The following is a 16,734-nucleotide window of genomic DNA, read 5'->3' on the forward strand; positions in this document are numbered from 1 at the left end:
TTTCCTTGGGAGGAAAGGCAGACATCAGTCTTTCTTTCTGGGAGTGAGGGACCCAAAACTGAACACAGGATTCTAGGTGTGGCCTCACCAGTGCCAAGGACAGGTGGAAGATCACTGCCCTGGTTCTGCTGGTCACACTATTTCTGATATAGGCCAGGATGCCACCTGGGCACACTGCTGGCTCACGTTCAGTTGCTGTTGATCAGCACCCCCAGGTCCTTTTCTGATGGACAACTTTCCAGTCAGTCTGCCCCAAGTACGGGGTTGTTATGGCCAAACTTAGGACCCAGTATTTTGCCGTCTTTAATCTCACTTCTTCACACATCTGAAAAATCAAACACTAGTAGAGAAACTGAGGGGAGATCTCACGGCAGTCTACAACTTCCTCACAAAGGGAAGCAGAGGGGCAACCACTGATCTCTTTTCTCTGGTGACCAGTGACAGGACCCAAGGGAACAGCCTTAAGCTGTGTCAGAGGAAGTTTAGGTTGGGTATTATCATCCAGAGGGTGGTTGGGTATTGAAGCAGGCTTCTCAGGGAAGTAGTCACAGCACTAAGTCTGACAGAGTTCAAGAAGTTCAAGAGTTCGAGCATTTGGACAATGCTCTCAGGCACACGGGTGACTCTTGGGGTGTTCCTATGCAGGGCGAGGAGTTGGACTTTGATGATCCTTGTGGGTTCTTTCCAACTCAGCATATTCTATGATTCTAAGAGTCTTGAATTGTGAGATGCAGTTATGCATAACCCAGCGAAGCAACTGACAATATGTGAAATGCCACTAGAGTGCACAAAAGTACAGGAATCCTCCACTCCACCTGGTTTCATATATGATAGAATTAAGTTCTCTTAGTAAAGGTAACTAAATGGTTTATTCACCATCAAGTCTCGGGAAGTAGTCTTGGTGATCTGAGTTCATAAAGCATTCTCATCTGCAAGTTCCAGCTGCATATGTAGTGTACATGTGCCTTGCACACAATACTAAAGTAAGAAGAGAGCTGTGCACTGTCTATGTGCCCTTTTTCTGGAGTGCCTTTGGCTCTGGACTGCACAGTCAACAGCTCTTTCCCTGCACTATCACCCTCCCTCCACCCTTGTTACTGCACCTTTCAAAGCTTAGTGTCAGACAACTATTCACAGAATTACAGTATCTTACAGAAATATAAACATTATGGCAACAAGAAACATTAATCTTTGAACACTTTCCAAGGCTACATTTTTCATCTCCCTCATAACATTTCAACAGCCTCATTCATAGTCTCCAACCTACTTAATTTGACCTTTCTGAATATACCCATGTCCACAAACAATAAATATATCAACTATATAAGTCTTGTAACTTGTGAAAGCTGCTCATCTGTAACACTTCCACATTCTAAGAAGACAAGAAGAAAATGTAACATTTGACTTCATAATACCAAAAAATGAAAAATAAAGTCTTCCATGTTGGTCTTATGCTAAAGTACAAGTGCAGAATGCAAAAATGTAGAAGGAGCTGTTTCAAAAAGTCTTCTGTTGTCACAGTCCAAGAACACTTCCACCACTAATTCAAAATGTAAAGAACAAAGTTCACATGCAGCACTCTAAAGAAGGACAGCACATCCTTTTCAGTTCAGAAGTGGTGTGATGCTAACAAAGTTCAGAAGAATTTCAACTGTAGGGATGAAAGCTACCACCAAAGCAGAAAATCCACTCAATTCAACCGAACTTAATACCATCAATTAAAGTCTGCCAAGCTCTGTGGTAGATGGAAGATTGAGCAGACATATTTAAGCACAGAGGGAGCTTCGCCTGCGTGGTCTGTGCCCTCGCAGGAGATAAGAGGGGGAGCCTCCAAGCACACAGAGGAGAAGGACAACTCTAAACCCAGGCAGATGGAGCTCGTCAGCCCTGTAAGGTCATCCATCTAAGAGAAAGTCACTCTAAACAAACCTACGTCCTGAGGACCTCGCTGCCACCGTCCGAGCTCGCTCGGCCCTGGCAGACAAGCCTCAGGATTAAAGGGTGGGCTCAGTTCAGCGCACACTGTGTCTCACCTAAAAAATCCACTGCGCAGGCTCGAAGGCCTTACCCGCATTTCCAAAGCTGACAATGACTGACATATAATGCAAATATATTCATACTTGCTCCACAGTCTTTCCTCACCTCATCTTGTAAATCACAACTAATGTACAGGTAATACTAACCACATCAAGATCACTTAAAATGTTTCAGATCTAATAGTTGAATTCTATAATTAAATTCAATATAGTAAATGTTATAAAGTAAAAGATAATCATCTTATATGTGTAGATTCTGTCTATGTATAAAAATTATGTAAAGTCCCATTACTAACCTCAAACAAAGTTTGTCTGTGATTAGTTGCACAAAACAACAGAGACTAGGGCAGCTTTTGGCTGAGTATACTAGTAGTATATGAAGAGTGAAAGAGCAGGTCAGAATTAGCTAAAATTTTAACGGTACCACTGAAAAGATGGCAAGAACCACATGTCGAAGTGAAACAGTCTTCACTGTATATATACTTTCAATAGGTATGCATGTCTAGTTGTTATGTTTACAGTTACCGAATATTATGCTAACATAACCCATAGAAAATGCCAATCTGCATCAACTGCCTTCATGAACAGGGCAGAATAACTTTTACAAAGATGGAAAGACAAATTATCAAATAATCTTAAAAAAAAGCCAACACAAAGATAACCAGTAGTCGTTTAGAATCAAATAAACAGAAGATTAAATAACAGAATGTTGGAAATATCTACAAATGACAAAAAAATGGACAGCCAAATTTTGTCTTTGACCTTGAGATTTGACATATTTTCTAATGATAGAACTGCTTTAAACATACATAGAATATAACCGGATCACACAGACTAGATTTATGATAAAAATTAGGAACTGGAAGTTCATTTCCTAGTTTTCCTAAAAACAGCTCAAAAGGTAAAACATACTTTTCAGGAATAATATGAAAGGGGTAAACTTCTGTTCTGAAGAAAGCATAAAACAGTGACCCAAATCATTTTCACTAAGGGAAAGGGGTTGGGAAGGAAGGAGAGAACACACTCCAAACTCTTAAACATTACAAATGCAAGGCAGAACTTCTACCCACTAAGTTATGTTGTGTAACTGAAAAAAAAAGAAAGATGAGAAAAGCACTGAAGTCAGCTGAAAAAAAGCTGCCACTTTTGCTAGGCAGACACTGTTTATAAAACAGTGCCTGCCTAGCCTCAGATAGTGAATATTTTGTTTGTTTGTTTTTGAAACTTAAACTCTCATCTATTACTTGAACTTTTAAAAATTCTGACATGTCAACATTTTCTTTGCTGAACCCAAACTCTGCGGCACTCTGATACACGTGTAAATTTGAAGGTACCATTAAGCTAATCCTCAGCAAAAGTGAGCACATTTGTTAATCAAGATTAATATGAACTACAAATTAATTCCCACAGCAGTAAAACGCTGGGAGGGTTTATTTCAAATCCAGCCACTGGACAGCTATTTCATAGTTACTGGCTAAAGAATGAGCTAACTTTTCCAAGAGGCACTAAGCAAATGCTTGTTCTTCACTTTCCTGTGCTCCTTTCAAAATTGCAATGCTAATAGCAAGAAGGTGTTTTGCTAATCATTTTTTATGAAATATCTTTTAAAAACCTTACCTCAGCTGGTTTTGGAGGAGAACTGGTAGCAGGCACACTTTTTGGCTTAGGAATGCTATCAATTAGCTCCAAGATACTTGTCAGCTTCTGATCTGATACTTGGATAGAAAGTAATGGCATCTGTCCAGAGAGTTTGAACCTGTTTTGTAAAGAATCAAAGTCAAAACTTTCAAAGTTAAAACAATCAATCTTAAATCTATTTCATTCAAACTTCATGTTAATTTTCTTCTGAGAAACACAAAAGTCTTCCTGGTCAGAAAATCACTCATCTAACCATTGTACATAATAAATACATACATATATATATATATATACACATACACATAAATAGTACTAATAACCACTTGTGATTTGGCTACATAAGCATATTTCCCTCACAATCTGAAATTTTTGCCTCTTGTTTATGTATTTAATCTAAGCACTTGCAATAAATTACATTACTGAGCCTTTACACAGTATTTTATAGAAGAGAAGGTTGAGGAGTTTTTTTGCATATGAATGTTTAGGGCCCAAATGTCAAAAAAAGTGACTTCCCAGAAGAAATGTATATTTAAGCTGACTCTAGCAGTAGCCTAAATGGCAGAGCAAAGTAGGATATAAAAGAATAAAGTAAGTCTTTAAAAATGAAAACAGTAAAACAAATTTTAAGCCCATTTGAATAGGCTTTTGGTCAAAAAGAATCACCTCAAACACAGACACTAACTTTTTAAAGACCTAAAGCCCAATTCAGTTTCTCATACAAGTGAGTGTAACAGAAAGCAGAGAAATGGCTCAAATAATATTCTTATGCTTCTATTACAACTTCTAGTTAGAAGAGATAAAGAGGTTGGTTTAACAGATCAACTTTATCCCACCACAGGTAGCAGCAGGGGTGTAAGGAATACCTCCCACTTTTGATGTGCTTAACTCATAACTCTGTCTTCAAAGGGACATATAATATATGACTGGTGAAGATGTGAGGACAAAAAAACCCCACATTTTCAATCATCCTCAGCTAATTTTGGGACTATGAGAGTAACTGAAAAAACAGCTCCTGATACTTGAGCAAGCAAAGCACAAACTTGTACACGTTAAACTGCGACAGTAAGTAAATAGTTTTCTCCAATTTATGAATTTCTTCACATCCTTAAATTCTTACAGGATTAATTCTCAACTAGTTTTGACTTTTATTCTTAATTCCAATTCTGTCAGAGAAATTTATCCTTTTTTTTTATAATAAGAGAAAATTGGGGTAAATGAGTAGCTACCATGTTTGAAATGACCTCTCCATCTACTGCTCAAGTGCTCCAGCAACTGAGGACACTTAGTAATTCTCACCTATATTACACTTAAATCTCCCTACAAAAATTCATGTATATTGTGCAGGCATTTTGACAAAGTTTTGCATTTCGACAGCCCATGCAGTTACACAGAATGTACCTAGCAGATACCAGGCAGATAATTGCAAATAATCCCAATTCACTACACTGCTCTTGAAACAAAAGCTTTTAAGGCTCAGAAAACATCCATAATTGGAATAAAATTATTCCCCATCTTTAGAGACTAAGGCATGGAGGAGGTAAGTGTTTCAATTGATGAGGAAATCTGAGAAACTTCTTTCCAGTTCAGTGTGGTTGTATTTAGAGAGAAGGAAATCTTAATGCCACTGCCAAACCTGCAAATAGGTACATTCCTTCACATTGGAATTTTTATTGTGTTTTTAATGAATCCTATTATATGAAAGGATGCTCTTAATAGTGCTATCGCAATACTGGCTTCATATGCCTTCCAACTATATGACAGACTCTCAGACTTTAGAAAACAGGGGAAACATATGACACGATAAAAAGAACATAAAAAAAATTAAGCCTGACACAGACTAGAAAACCACAGAATCATATTGGTGCTTCCAAATGTGAAGTGACAGATACTATAAGGAAATTACTTCTGGTAATTTCTATTACCAGAAATTAAATAAAGTCAGATATTCATATCCAACCAAAGAGTGAAAGTCCATTTTAAGGATCAGAAAACACGAGTAGATGAAAACACAGGTTAACAGTGAAAGGCCCTTGATACAGTGGTCATTACTAAATTAAAATTACCTAAATTAATATTCTCTTCAAGGCAGCAATATAGAAATGTGCCTTCCTAAAGAAAGCCAGCACAAAGCACCAGTAAATTCATTACTGTTTTAAACAGTAACATCACAAAAAATTCAACTAAATTCAATGGTCACCCAAGGATGTGCAAACATTAAAGAATAAAAAAATACAGCTACCCAATCACCTTCTTTTTAGATAACTAAATGTAAAACAGGTGCCCTCCAAACTAAGAGACTCATTCATAAAAATCTACGACATTAAACAAAATAATTCTGGTACTAGTTTTTTTTGTAGAACTAATATCTTTCCACTCACTTTTCTCAACAGAACTATGCTGTTCTATGCAGATAGTTCCAAATATCAATAAAAAAGCTCTGGAAAAATATAATCCTCGCTTTATAAGAGAGTATACTTGTAAAAATTGAAATATAAAGGAATAGCTACATGTATACTAAAAATACATTTATATATACATAATTGATGTGAGCAATACTGATGCATAATACTTTATTCAATTACAAATACTAAAAACAAGAGCTATCAGTTAACTTTTATTATTTGTGCACAATGTCGTTTAGAGATCACATGGGCTAAACCATAGAATCATAAATATCATAAGTATCTGTACATAAACAGTCACCAACAGAACTTTCTTAAAAACAAAAAGAGATTATGCAGTGATAAAAAGAGATCTGGCATTTGAAGTTACGCAGATACTGATAAGTTTGAGGGGGGTTGAGTAGTCAAAGCTAGACCAAAAAATGGAACATTTCTAGTTTTAATTGATCTGGGAGATATAAAAAAGGTCTAATTCCCACCATCAGGTAAAAAGCTGCATATCATTTCAAGACTGATGGATTACTCTGCAGTATTTTAATACCATCTGCAGAACACATTCTGAAAGCATTTGGAGACTAGGTACAAAATGTTCTGCTATTGTTGAGTCATGGTATCAACATGCTAGATTTGAAATGGCTACTTGCTCTTGGTGTAAGTTAAAGCATTATTTTTTATTACTAACTCACTGTGGTATACTTATCTAGTACCAAACTGCAATTCTAGCATTCCTAGCAGTTGTGGAGAGTACAGGAAGAAGAACAGCTTATCTCCAAGAAATAGAACTATCCCAGGGGAAGAAAAATCTGTAATTTCTAGATACAAGTAGAAACTATTTACTGTTAATTGAATGGCTGCATGAGAGTTTGGAATACAGAAATAATATCCACCAGGGAAGAATTTCCCAGAATCTGTATAGACACAGGAACTGCCAAAAGGAGCAGCACACCTGGTAGCCAAGACAGACAGGTAGTATTACAGTATGGCAACAAGTGTTCTTATTAAGGGCAGACACTCCTTAATCCAGGTTACACTGGCATAACTTTGATAGATGTCGATTACAAACCTACATTAAAATTAAAATAAAGCCATTCTGTTATGACTATAGAAACGAAATCTAATTTTCTAACATAAAAAGATTTCTGTGAATTGCATTTCCCTTATTTGAGTTTCTTCACCAAACAGACAAAAAGTAAGGAGGGAAAGTATAAGATATCTTTTGTAAAGTCAAGCATCAAAACTGTGGCCTCCCAGGTTTCCAGAAGATGGCACCATTACATGACGCAATCATTGACCATTATTAAGAGTACTATACATTTTCTTCCAATTGAGTACATTTCCATAACCAACAGAATTTTGCTAAGTAAGTTTAAGTGCAAACTCAGTGCATTAAGAGCTGTTTCCCTGAGAAGTGATCCCTAGTATGTAAACAAACAAGAGGAATAATCCAAGTCAAAGACAGGGAGTATGACAGCATTATTTTTCAAAATATTTTTTGATGTTTATAAAAGAGACTCTAAGTTTGGATTTTTAGCTCCTCAGTATTTCCAATGAGAACTGAAATGTAGCTCTTAGAAAGACTCAACTAGAACAAGCAATACTATCTTTAATAAAAATCTTTAAATGTATTATTCGTATCACTTTTATAATAATATAGCATTCTATGACCTTTTCAACATATGAAAATGTCTTCATTTTATTATCATTTTTCTACATACATGTATTTTACTTCCAAGAGTCACACCTAGCCAATTTTAAATAGCACAGGTAAAACTACATTGTTACTTGTCCCTCCCCCACCTCCCCCCAAAAAAGTAATTTACTATAAAATTTCAAAATTGGGAAAAACACATACTTGGGCATTCTTGCATCTGTAACAACCATAGCCCTGCTAAATTCCATATTTACATCCAAGGGCTGTAAGATACATTGAGATGAATTTTTTAGCTTCCGAGCTTCTTGCCAGTTCTCATCTACAAGAACACAGAAAACCTACACTTTAAACATTGGAAGAGATCTTCTCATTACACATATCACAGAATTAAAGTATCTAATATTAGTATATATTGCTAAAAATTCAGGTGACATGATCTCTTTTACAGGTCTATATATCAACAGATATATATTATAGAAGCTCTGAATTCAGACACAGAACACTACTGAATAATTTCTCCCATTCACATCTAAACAGTTACTCCATCTATGCTGCAGGCATCTAAGAGTCTGATTCTTAACATGCATGGTACTGAGAGCTGAGGCTCCGGAACCAAACGATTAAGAATTAAACGCTTATGACTTCTCTGATTATAACTGACTCTATATTGCTAGTTGCCAAACTAGTAGTCAAAGTTTCCTTCAACACATGATCAAAGTAAATTGATTCTGATTCTTTCTTTACCTTTACAAAATGATCAAACCTACAACTACTTGTGGATTCTGCTCTAAATTTAGAGAAGAAAAGGTATCGAAGGAAAATACCATAGACAAACTAATTAGTCCTATATTTATTATGCAACAAATAAATTAGATGTCTTCAAATATAAAGGATTTTATTATAAGTCTGTTTATTTAGCAAAAGCTAAGATTGTAATCGAGTCCCTAAAGGTATGTTTTGGAAATTCGTAACATATTCATAGTATTGAGTTTAGAACATATTGGAAGACATATGTTCTAAAGATTCTCCACTGCTTCAGTTAAAAATATAAGAGGCTCAACAACAACCATAAAATTCATATAAAGAAAGATTACTTTCATGAATACTTACCATGTTTGCTGTACAGTAAGTGTATACTGCTGAGCTGGATGTCAAAACTGTCATAAGCTCTTGACATTATATCTTCAATAGTGCTTTGTCCTACTTTGAGTTCTGACAAATCAGAACGATTTTTGCTTGTCATCTTAAGACAGTCACAAAAAAAAGAATAAATCAATTTCAAAAATATTCAAAGCACTAATTCTAAAACCACTTGTTCCTACCATGATAAAAGATTAAATTTAATTCCTCACTACAAGGGTACAGACTCTTAACAACTATCACAGCACAGGAGAACTAGAATTAGTAGTTCTAATTCTGCATCAAAATGAAAAATGGAGAGGATAAAACCCTATCTCTTCTTCAAGGAAAGAAACAAAATAAAAAGTTAATTCAAATATGTGAAGCTTTAGACAATATATTTTGCATTAAATCATTTTCTTTAACAAGTGACTCATACTCCAAAGCGTAAAGTCTCAAACCCTCTGTAATCAGTAGAATAATCGTTCAGTATTTTTATATATAAAAATATTACTGCATTAATCAATTCCAAAATATGAAATCGATTTCTGAGTTCTGTTGAATTCAGTTGTGGCATACTAGTTAAAGAGAAAAAAAGGGCATTTGGACTGTTCATCATCAGTCTTGCCTTTATTATCAATCAATATTCCTTTGACTCAGCATAGGGATGCCCATACTTCCTGGGTATTTCACACTTGTATGTGCCCTCTCTGCTGTTCATCTCTGATGGTTGTCCTCAGCCTCAAATGTCTAATGATTTTGGATTCATACTTGGTTCTGTCAGACTCAGGTAATATTCAAGAGAACTGAAACAGGTTTAAATACTAGCATCTAGGACATAGCATTTTTTTCCAGTGCTGCTGAACTATGACTACTTTTACACTAAAAATAATTTGCAGATTGAAAATTCAGAATTACTAGATTAATAATCTTACGTATCTGCATTAAGAAACAGTTTTAATTTTATATGCCATTTCCCCCTGGGCTTGATTTCATCCAGTACACAACTGAAGGGAAAAGACTGTTGGCTTTGTATGAGACATAATCAACAAATGACCCACATCTCACTTAAGCATATGTCACTCATAGTGAATACGTAATTACTAATCATATCCTGAGAGGTAATTAAATTTTCTCTTATGGTATTGCCAAATTCCCTCATCTTGCTTTCTAATTTCTATTAAAGGAGAGGAGCCAATCCAGGAGTCACATTCACTACAAAAGTTACTCATCTATTTCAGAAAAAAAATCTCAGACACACTTACTGAAGTCCTATTTTGAAACATGTTCTTCTGTGTGTTATTCAAAGAGTAGTTTCTATGGGTGGAATAGGAGGTGGACTATTAGATCTAGGGGGTTGTCTCAAGCAGCCAGGCAACTACAAAGTGCCACCTCTACAAAGTGCCTACAAATGACCAGCATTCAGAAGAGCTGGTAAAATTATAATCACTGAAATAACTTGGATTTACAACCAGACCACTTACTTTTAGTATGTACACAGCAATGTTTTTTGCTAATTCCACTTTCTGAAGCAGTTCTTTCTAAACACGGCCTACTGCAAGGTCCTGAACTTGGGTTGGAGTGACCCCTGGTATCAATGCATGGCATCACCATGACAGCTGCAGGATGACCAGGCAGAGCTCCAGTGGGAACATGCTGCCTCACAGGTGCCAGCCTCCAGGATGTGCCGACTCTTACACCAACACCAGACAGCAGCAGTGAGCACACCTGTGGGAGCTGTGCCCAGGTAGAGGAACTCCTCTGCTTAGTGACATAGCTGCAGGAGGAGGTGAGTAGGTGGAGCTGGTCAGAAGCGATCTGAATATGAGCCAGCAGTGTGCCCAGGTAGCCAAGAAAGTCAGTGGCATGTATGTGGCTATGTCAGTGGCTTGTATCAGAAATAGCATGGCCAGCAGGACTAGAAAAGGGATCATCATCTTACACTCAGCACTAGTGAGGTCGCACCTTGAACACTATGTTCAATTTTGGGCTCCTTATGGCAAGAAAGACATTGAAGGGCTGAAGCGTGTTCAGAGAGGGGCAGTAGAGCTGGGGAAGGTCTGGAGCACAAGTCCTATGAGAAGTGGCTGAGGCAGGTGGGGGTGTTCAGTCTGAAGAAAAGGAGGCTGAGCGAACACCTTAGCCCTAAAACTACCTGAAAGGAGAGTGTAGCCAGGTGGGGGTCAGCCTCTTTTCCCAAGTAATAAGTGACTGAACATGTGGAAACAGCCTCGAGTTGTGCTGGGGGAGGTTTAGGAAAAATTTCTTCATTGAAAGGGTTGCAAGCATTGCAAGAGGCTGCCCAGGGATGTGGCTGAGTCACCATCCCTGGAAGTATTTCAAAGCCACAAAGACATGGCACTTAGGGACACGGATTAGTGGTGGACTTGGCAATGCTGGGCTAATGGTTGGACTCAAGGATCTTAAAGGTCTTTTCCAACCTAAGTGATTCTATAGTTCTATAGAATGCAGGCTAGTGATGATGGGATCAAGAGTTGCCCTGCTGTACTCATGGATGAAAAGCTCAACATGACTCAGCAATGTGCACTTGCAGCCCAGAAAGCCAATCACATCCTGGGCTGCATCAAAAGAAGCATGGGCAGCAGGATGAGGGAGGTGATTCTGCCCCTCTACTCTGCTCTTGTGAGCCCCAGCCTGTGTACTGCAACCTGCAGAAGCAGGTCCAGAGAAGGACTACAAAAATGATCAGAGGGACAGAATACCTCTCCTGTGAAAAAAAGGCTGAAAGAGCTGTGGTTTTTCAGCCTGAGGAAGAGAAGGTTCTGATGAGACCCTACAGCAGCCTTTCAGTAGTCAAAGTAGGCCTATAAGAAAGATGTGGACACACTTTTTAGCAGAACCTGTTCTGATAGGACGAGGGGTAACACTTTAAAACTAAAAGAGGGAACATTTAGGCTAGCTGTAAGGAAGGATTTTCTTACAATGAGAGTGATGATACACTGCCACAAGTTGGCCAGAGAGGCGGTGGATGCCCCATCTCTGGGCACATTCAAGGTCAGACTGGACAGGGCTCTGAGGAACCCAATCTATGGGTCGATGTCCCTGCTCATTGCAGGGTGGTTGGAGTAGATGACTTTTAAGTCCCTTCCAACCCAAATGATTTTATGACTAAGTGAAACCACATGCTCCGAAAGTCAGTCTGTTGAAAAGACAGAGCCAATTTACTCTCTTTAGCAAGATTTTAAGATTTGAAACAAATTCTTACTTAAGCAGCAGATAAGGCAATACAAGCAGGTACTAAGTAGCAGAATCAATCTTACCCAGACTACAAGTAAAAAAAAAGGAAATTGCCCGCATACATACAATATCATTTATCTTGAAAGAACACAAATTCAGCAGTGAGAAGATTGCTAAAAATACAGTTATAGTGATAAATTCTACATAAATCATTAGCTTTTTGACTTTTCGCTTGCATGAAATCTCAAACGTACCTCTAATTTTACTCAAATTATTTTAAAAATTTTCAGTATATTTACTTTTCTCATTTTAAAGTAAACTCAATGACCAAAGGTAAATAATAATAACAATAATTTAATAAGAATACCATTTAATCATGTAAGTAAGAAGTTCACTATTTTATATTCTAAGGCAAAAAAAATGTTAGATATTTTCCATGTAACAGTTCAAAGCATCAGCAGTAGTTTCATATTACAGGATGATCACTTTCTAACAATTCTTTTGCGTTGAAAGAATGCACTGAAGAGAGTTCAGTAATTTCTGCCTTGCCTGGAAAGCAGTTTAAAATAAATAACTAATACATAAACAGCAAGTGGCACTTTTACTTAATCGGTACCATAAAATACAAATGTAAAAGCTGAATTATAATTTTCAGTAAATTATCGCATTAGGTAAATACATACTTTAACACTACCAAGATCCAGAAGTAGTAAATTTGATGTATTATCATAGAATCCTCTCTGTGGAACAATGATGTATGAAGCCATGAGGTTAATTTTGAGGTCAAGAACTTTCTGGGTTTCAATAATATACATCAAACCTGAAAAACAGTATGATTAGTAAACATAAAAAAAGTAATCCATACAGAAGTTATAGCATTTAAAAAAGCTATAAAAAGCAAATCAAGTCTAACTTGAAATTAATCATGAATGCTAGATAACTAAGGTACAGATGATCTTCAGATTTCTTCTGAACCAATAATTACAGGCAGTCCTTAAACAAGCACCAAGTAAATGAAACGGTTAGCAAACAATGCTAACTGACAAGTATAGAAAGCAACATAACATACGCAAATCCAAAAAAATTCCATAATCAGCAGAGATGAAATAAGAACTGGAATGTGAACTGTAACTCTGTAATTACTGAGTTAACCCACTGTGCTCTGTAGATTCAGAAATTTTATTGTTCTAGAAATTCTTACTGGGAGTATCCAGTTGCACTGGTCAAACTCCTAGTGTTGTTACTATTGACATACAGAAGTTAACACTATGATGACAAGCATCTTCAGACACTGAAGATCAGCAAATACATTATCTTCCAAAAATTATGCTTAAAAATCATGCAATTAGTTGGGAAATTCAGACTGTCAGAACATTTGAGATCAAATTCTGCTTTTCTGCTTGTCTGTAAAGGAATGAATGGTCTTGCTTCAAGTTAGTACTGAAAACTGCCTTATGATGCAGCCACAACCCATTAAATATTTACCATGTGCAACAAGCTGATAATCGCAGTAAAGATAATAAATTATGAAGATAACAACATGACACTCAGCACATCCACTGGTAAGAAAACAATTAAAACTGTTACATTATCAAAGGTCATCTTGCTACAGGAGATTTAGGTTAATCAATGAAGAACTGGGTGACAACCACATTTCAGGATTTGCAAAACAACTTGGGATACTGCCTAACTGGATTTGAGTGACGTAGAAAGTTCAAGCAAATACTTTCTTTTTTCCTTCACTTGGGAAGACAATATAGTGGAGTCCATATATTGACCTCTGGTAAACCAAACTTTTGTAATATCTTTTAATGTTGAAAATCATAACTACTTTGGCGTAGCAAGTTCCTTCACTTCTGTAGTTCACAGTTCCCCCGTATTTTTCAGCTACCTTCTACCACTCAAAGAAAAGTGTTAAAAATTAATTCCTGAGGATTGCAAGTCTGACCATATTAATTATGTTGATACATTCCCATTCTTCTTATTCTACCTCTGCAACTAGTGTAGTCTACCCCACAACAGAAGATTCTGCAGATCAAATCTTCGTGCCCTGGAAATTTTTTAAGTCTCAGACAAGATTTTACAAGAAATGTGACACATATTTTTAGACATTCCATCAAATTTCTTGTTTTTGACTGGATGAAACCTTTAAATTACCACAGGCAAATCAGCATTCTTGTGAGGGTGTGAACAGTATTTGGTATACCTCTAAAGTAATGATATGCTGAAACTGTAATAAACACAGAGCATGATTCCATATTTCCACAAAAAAATTCATTATGATCAACACCAGTGTATTTGGTGGTAATGAGCAGAGAATCAAGCATATTAAATCCAGCAAATTTACAAATTCATCTCAGGAAAGAGCAATGCATTGTGGTATCATTATATTTAGTATTGTTGGAGAAGTTTCTGAAAGAAAAGTAAGTTGATCCACAAAACTTTGACTGGTTAATCCAATATTAGTCCTTAATTAAACAGTTCAGTTAAAGAAGAGCTAATGAATAAAAATACAACTGACACCTAATTTCCCTCCCAACATCAGCTTGATAAAAGCAATCAATTAAATATACATTATGTTTGAATTTTCTGTAAATTCTTTATCACTTGACTACTCAGATTTTTTTAAATTTACAATTCAAATATTAATACATTACAAATTTAAATGAGGTTTAAAAAAAAGCATTTGTTGCTTGGCCTTTTTGCTTTTAAAAAATAATTTATATATGAAATCTTCCCTTAGCATCCACTCCCATCCACACAGATAGGACACTGCTGGACATATCTCTGATCTAGAAAGCCTCACACATCCTTACTGGAACACATTAATTCTACACATCTCAGTGTTAGTTTCCAAAGTATTCAACTTTTTAATTAATGTGTTAAAATGTAAATTCTCCAGAGATAAAATGAAAACTATGGGGATGGCTTTAATGCCGAGCAACTGGAAGGCAGATAAATATAGTTTATGTGACTTGAACTGAGTTAGTCCAAATCAAAATCAATATTCATCAAGGAATACAGAAAATGGAAAACAACCATATAAAGGCAGATAGTGTCCTGAAAAGCAAGAACTCTGAAAATGATTTAGGGGTTACTTTAGAGGACTAATATCTTAGTATCAGTTTTTAAGGAGTAGGAAATAATTAAGGACATTTAGATATCAGATGAACAAAACTGAAGAAGTAACAAAATGTGTATGGACTACAAATACTGAAATACTGTCTTATGGGCATGCAGCATATCTTACAAAGTAGAAACAGTTGAATTTAAAATAAGATACACACAAAATATCCAATACCTAGAATAAATGCATTGCAATGAGATTGAATAATTCAACTTATTTAGGTGTCGTGTTAGAAAGCTGTAACTTGGGTACATGCATCTCCATAGGGAAGGATACAATGTTGTCTTACTCCTAGAACGAAAAATTTGTCTGAGTGCGTCACTAGAAAGCGTGTAGCACTTGCCTGTTGATGTTTTTTCACGGAACTCTTCAAGTTTCGTCAGAGTTGCTGATGTCAGTTGCTCTAAAGTTACATCTTTTGGAGGCCTGAAGAAATCCACTAAGTTATTTACTGTCATCTGTTAAAATAAAGGAAAAATAAATCATGGCAAGTTTACTATTAAGATTTTCCAAGATTTATACCTTATTCCAATATTTACTTACTGCATCATACACTATTTCCAGTGGCTGTGATTCTATTCTAAGCTTCTGATCTGCTTTCTCATCCAAAGGATTAGTCTCAAACATTATGCTTAAAAGTGAGGTACTCTCATCCGAATAGGCCGTTCGAGAAGATAGGAGACAGGGCGTACACTTTTCTCGGGACATGCCTGTAACTTCAAGTGAGGTAATTTTTGATTCAAATCTGTAAAGAAAGGTAAACAGACTGTTTAGATGTAATATCCATCTGGCTAGGCACAATTAGGTAGTAAGAGTATAGGAAATGAGCTTGAAAAAAACCCAGTACAATACATCTCTACCCAAACTTCAACACAAATAGTTTAAGGAGTAAACACACATCTGTGTGTTAACTGTTTTCCATTTAATTATCTTTTTTGTCTGATAGCCTTGACTAAACAAGAAATGAGGTCCAAGTTATTCCCTTCATACACTTTTCATGAGGACAGGTGTCAGGGCAGGAAGGAGACAGGCAAATGGGAATTCTGCAGTACGAGCTCAAGAATTACATGGTATAATTGCTACTAAAAAACAGATATACATCAGAACCGAAAGAGTTCTAGTGCAGAGAAATAGAAGAAACAAAGATAAATAGTCTCATCACTCTCAAGAAGTATATTTTAGATCTTAGATTTTTTTATTTTTTCAATACCTTGTCCACCTCATTAATAGCTCTCAGTTGAAGATGTTTATCTCCAAACACTCAAAGAAAAATGTGTCACTGTAAAAATGTAATATTTTCTTCCTTTTTCTTAGTATAATAACTTTATTTGGGCCATTTAGATGCACAAGAGTAAAAACAGAAAAGCCACATGCAAAACTTATAAAAAAAATCAATAGTATCTTAATATTATACATACATTATACTAATATGCCTCAAAGTAGAGGGCACAAGATTTAAAACAGGAAGGCTACTTTCCCCCAGAGTATTTAAGTCATTACATTTGAAATGAAATTAAAATATTTCAGTAGATACGTTTCATCTGCCAGTGTGAGAACACAAAA

The 16,734-nt window shown here is 36.1% G+C and overlaps 1 protein-coding gene across 7 annotated transcripts in view; it reads right to left on the minus strand.

The window, feature by feature from the left end:
• VPS13A (vacuolar protein sorting 13 homolog A) overlaps positions 1-16,734 on the minus strand; it is a 105,665-nt gene that overhangs the window by 64,552 nt on the left and 24,379 nt on the right. For all 7 annotated transcript variants that reach the window (XR_007906908.1, XM_051801305.1, XM_051801306.1 and 4 more), the window contains exons 18-23: positions 15,715-15,916; positions 15,515-15,629; positions 12,728-12,864; positions 8,838-8,970; positions 7,929-8,046; positions 3,654-3,792 (exon numbers count right to left, since the gene is read on the minus strand). Coding sequence is in view for 6 of the 7 variants with exons in the window: in XM_051801305.1 (XP_051657265.1) it covers positions 3,654-3,792; positions 7,929-8,046; positions 8,838-8,970; positions 12,728-12,864; positions 15,515-15,629; positions 15,715-15,916 (844 nt within the window). In the remaining variant the exon portion in view is untranslated. The remainder of the gene's footprint in view (positions 1-3,653; positions 3,793-7,928; positions 8,047-8,837; positions 8,971-12,727; positions 12,865-15,514; positions 15,630-15,714; positions 15,917-16,734) is intronic.

The sequence above is a fragment of the Manacus candei genome, unplaced genomic scaffold (assembly GCF_025592945.1).
Source record: "Manacus candei isolate 608988 ecotype Guabito, Panama unplaced genomic scaffold, ASM2559294v1 h1tg000051l, whole genome shotgun sequence".
Lineage (NCBI taxonomy): Eukaryota > Metazoa > Chordata > Aves > Passeriformes > Pipridae > Manacus > Manacus candei.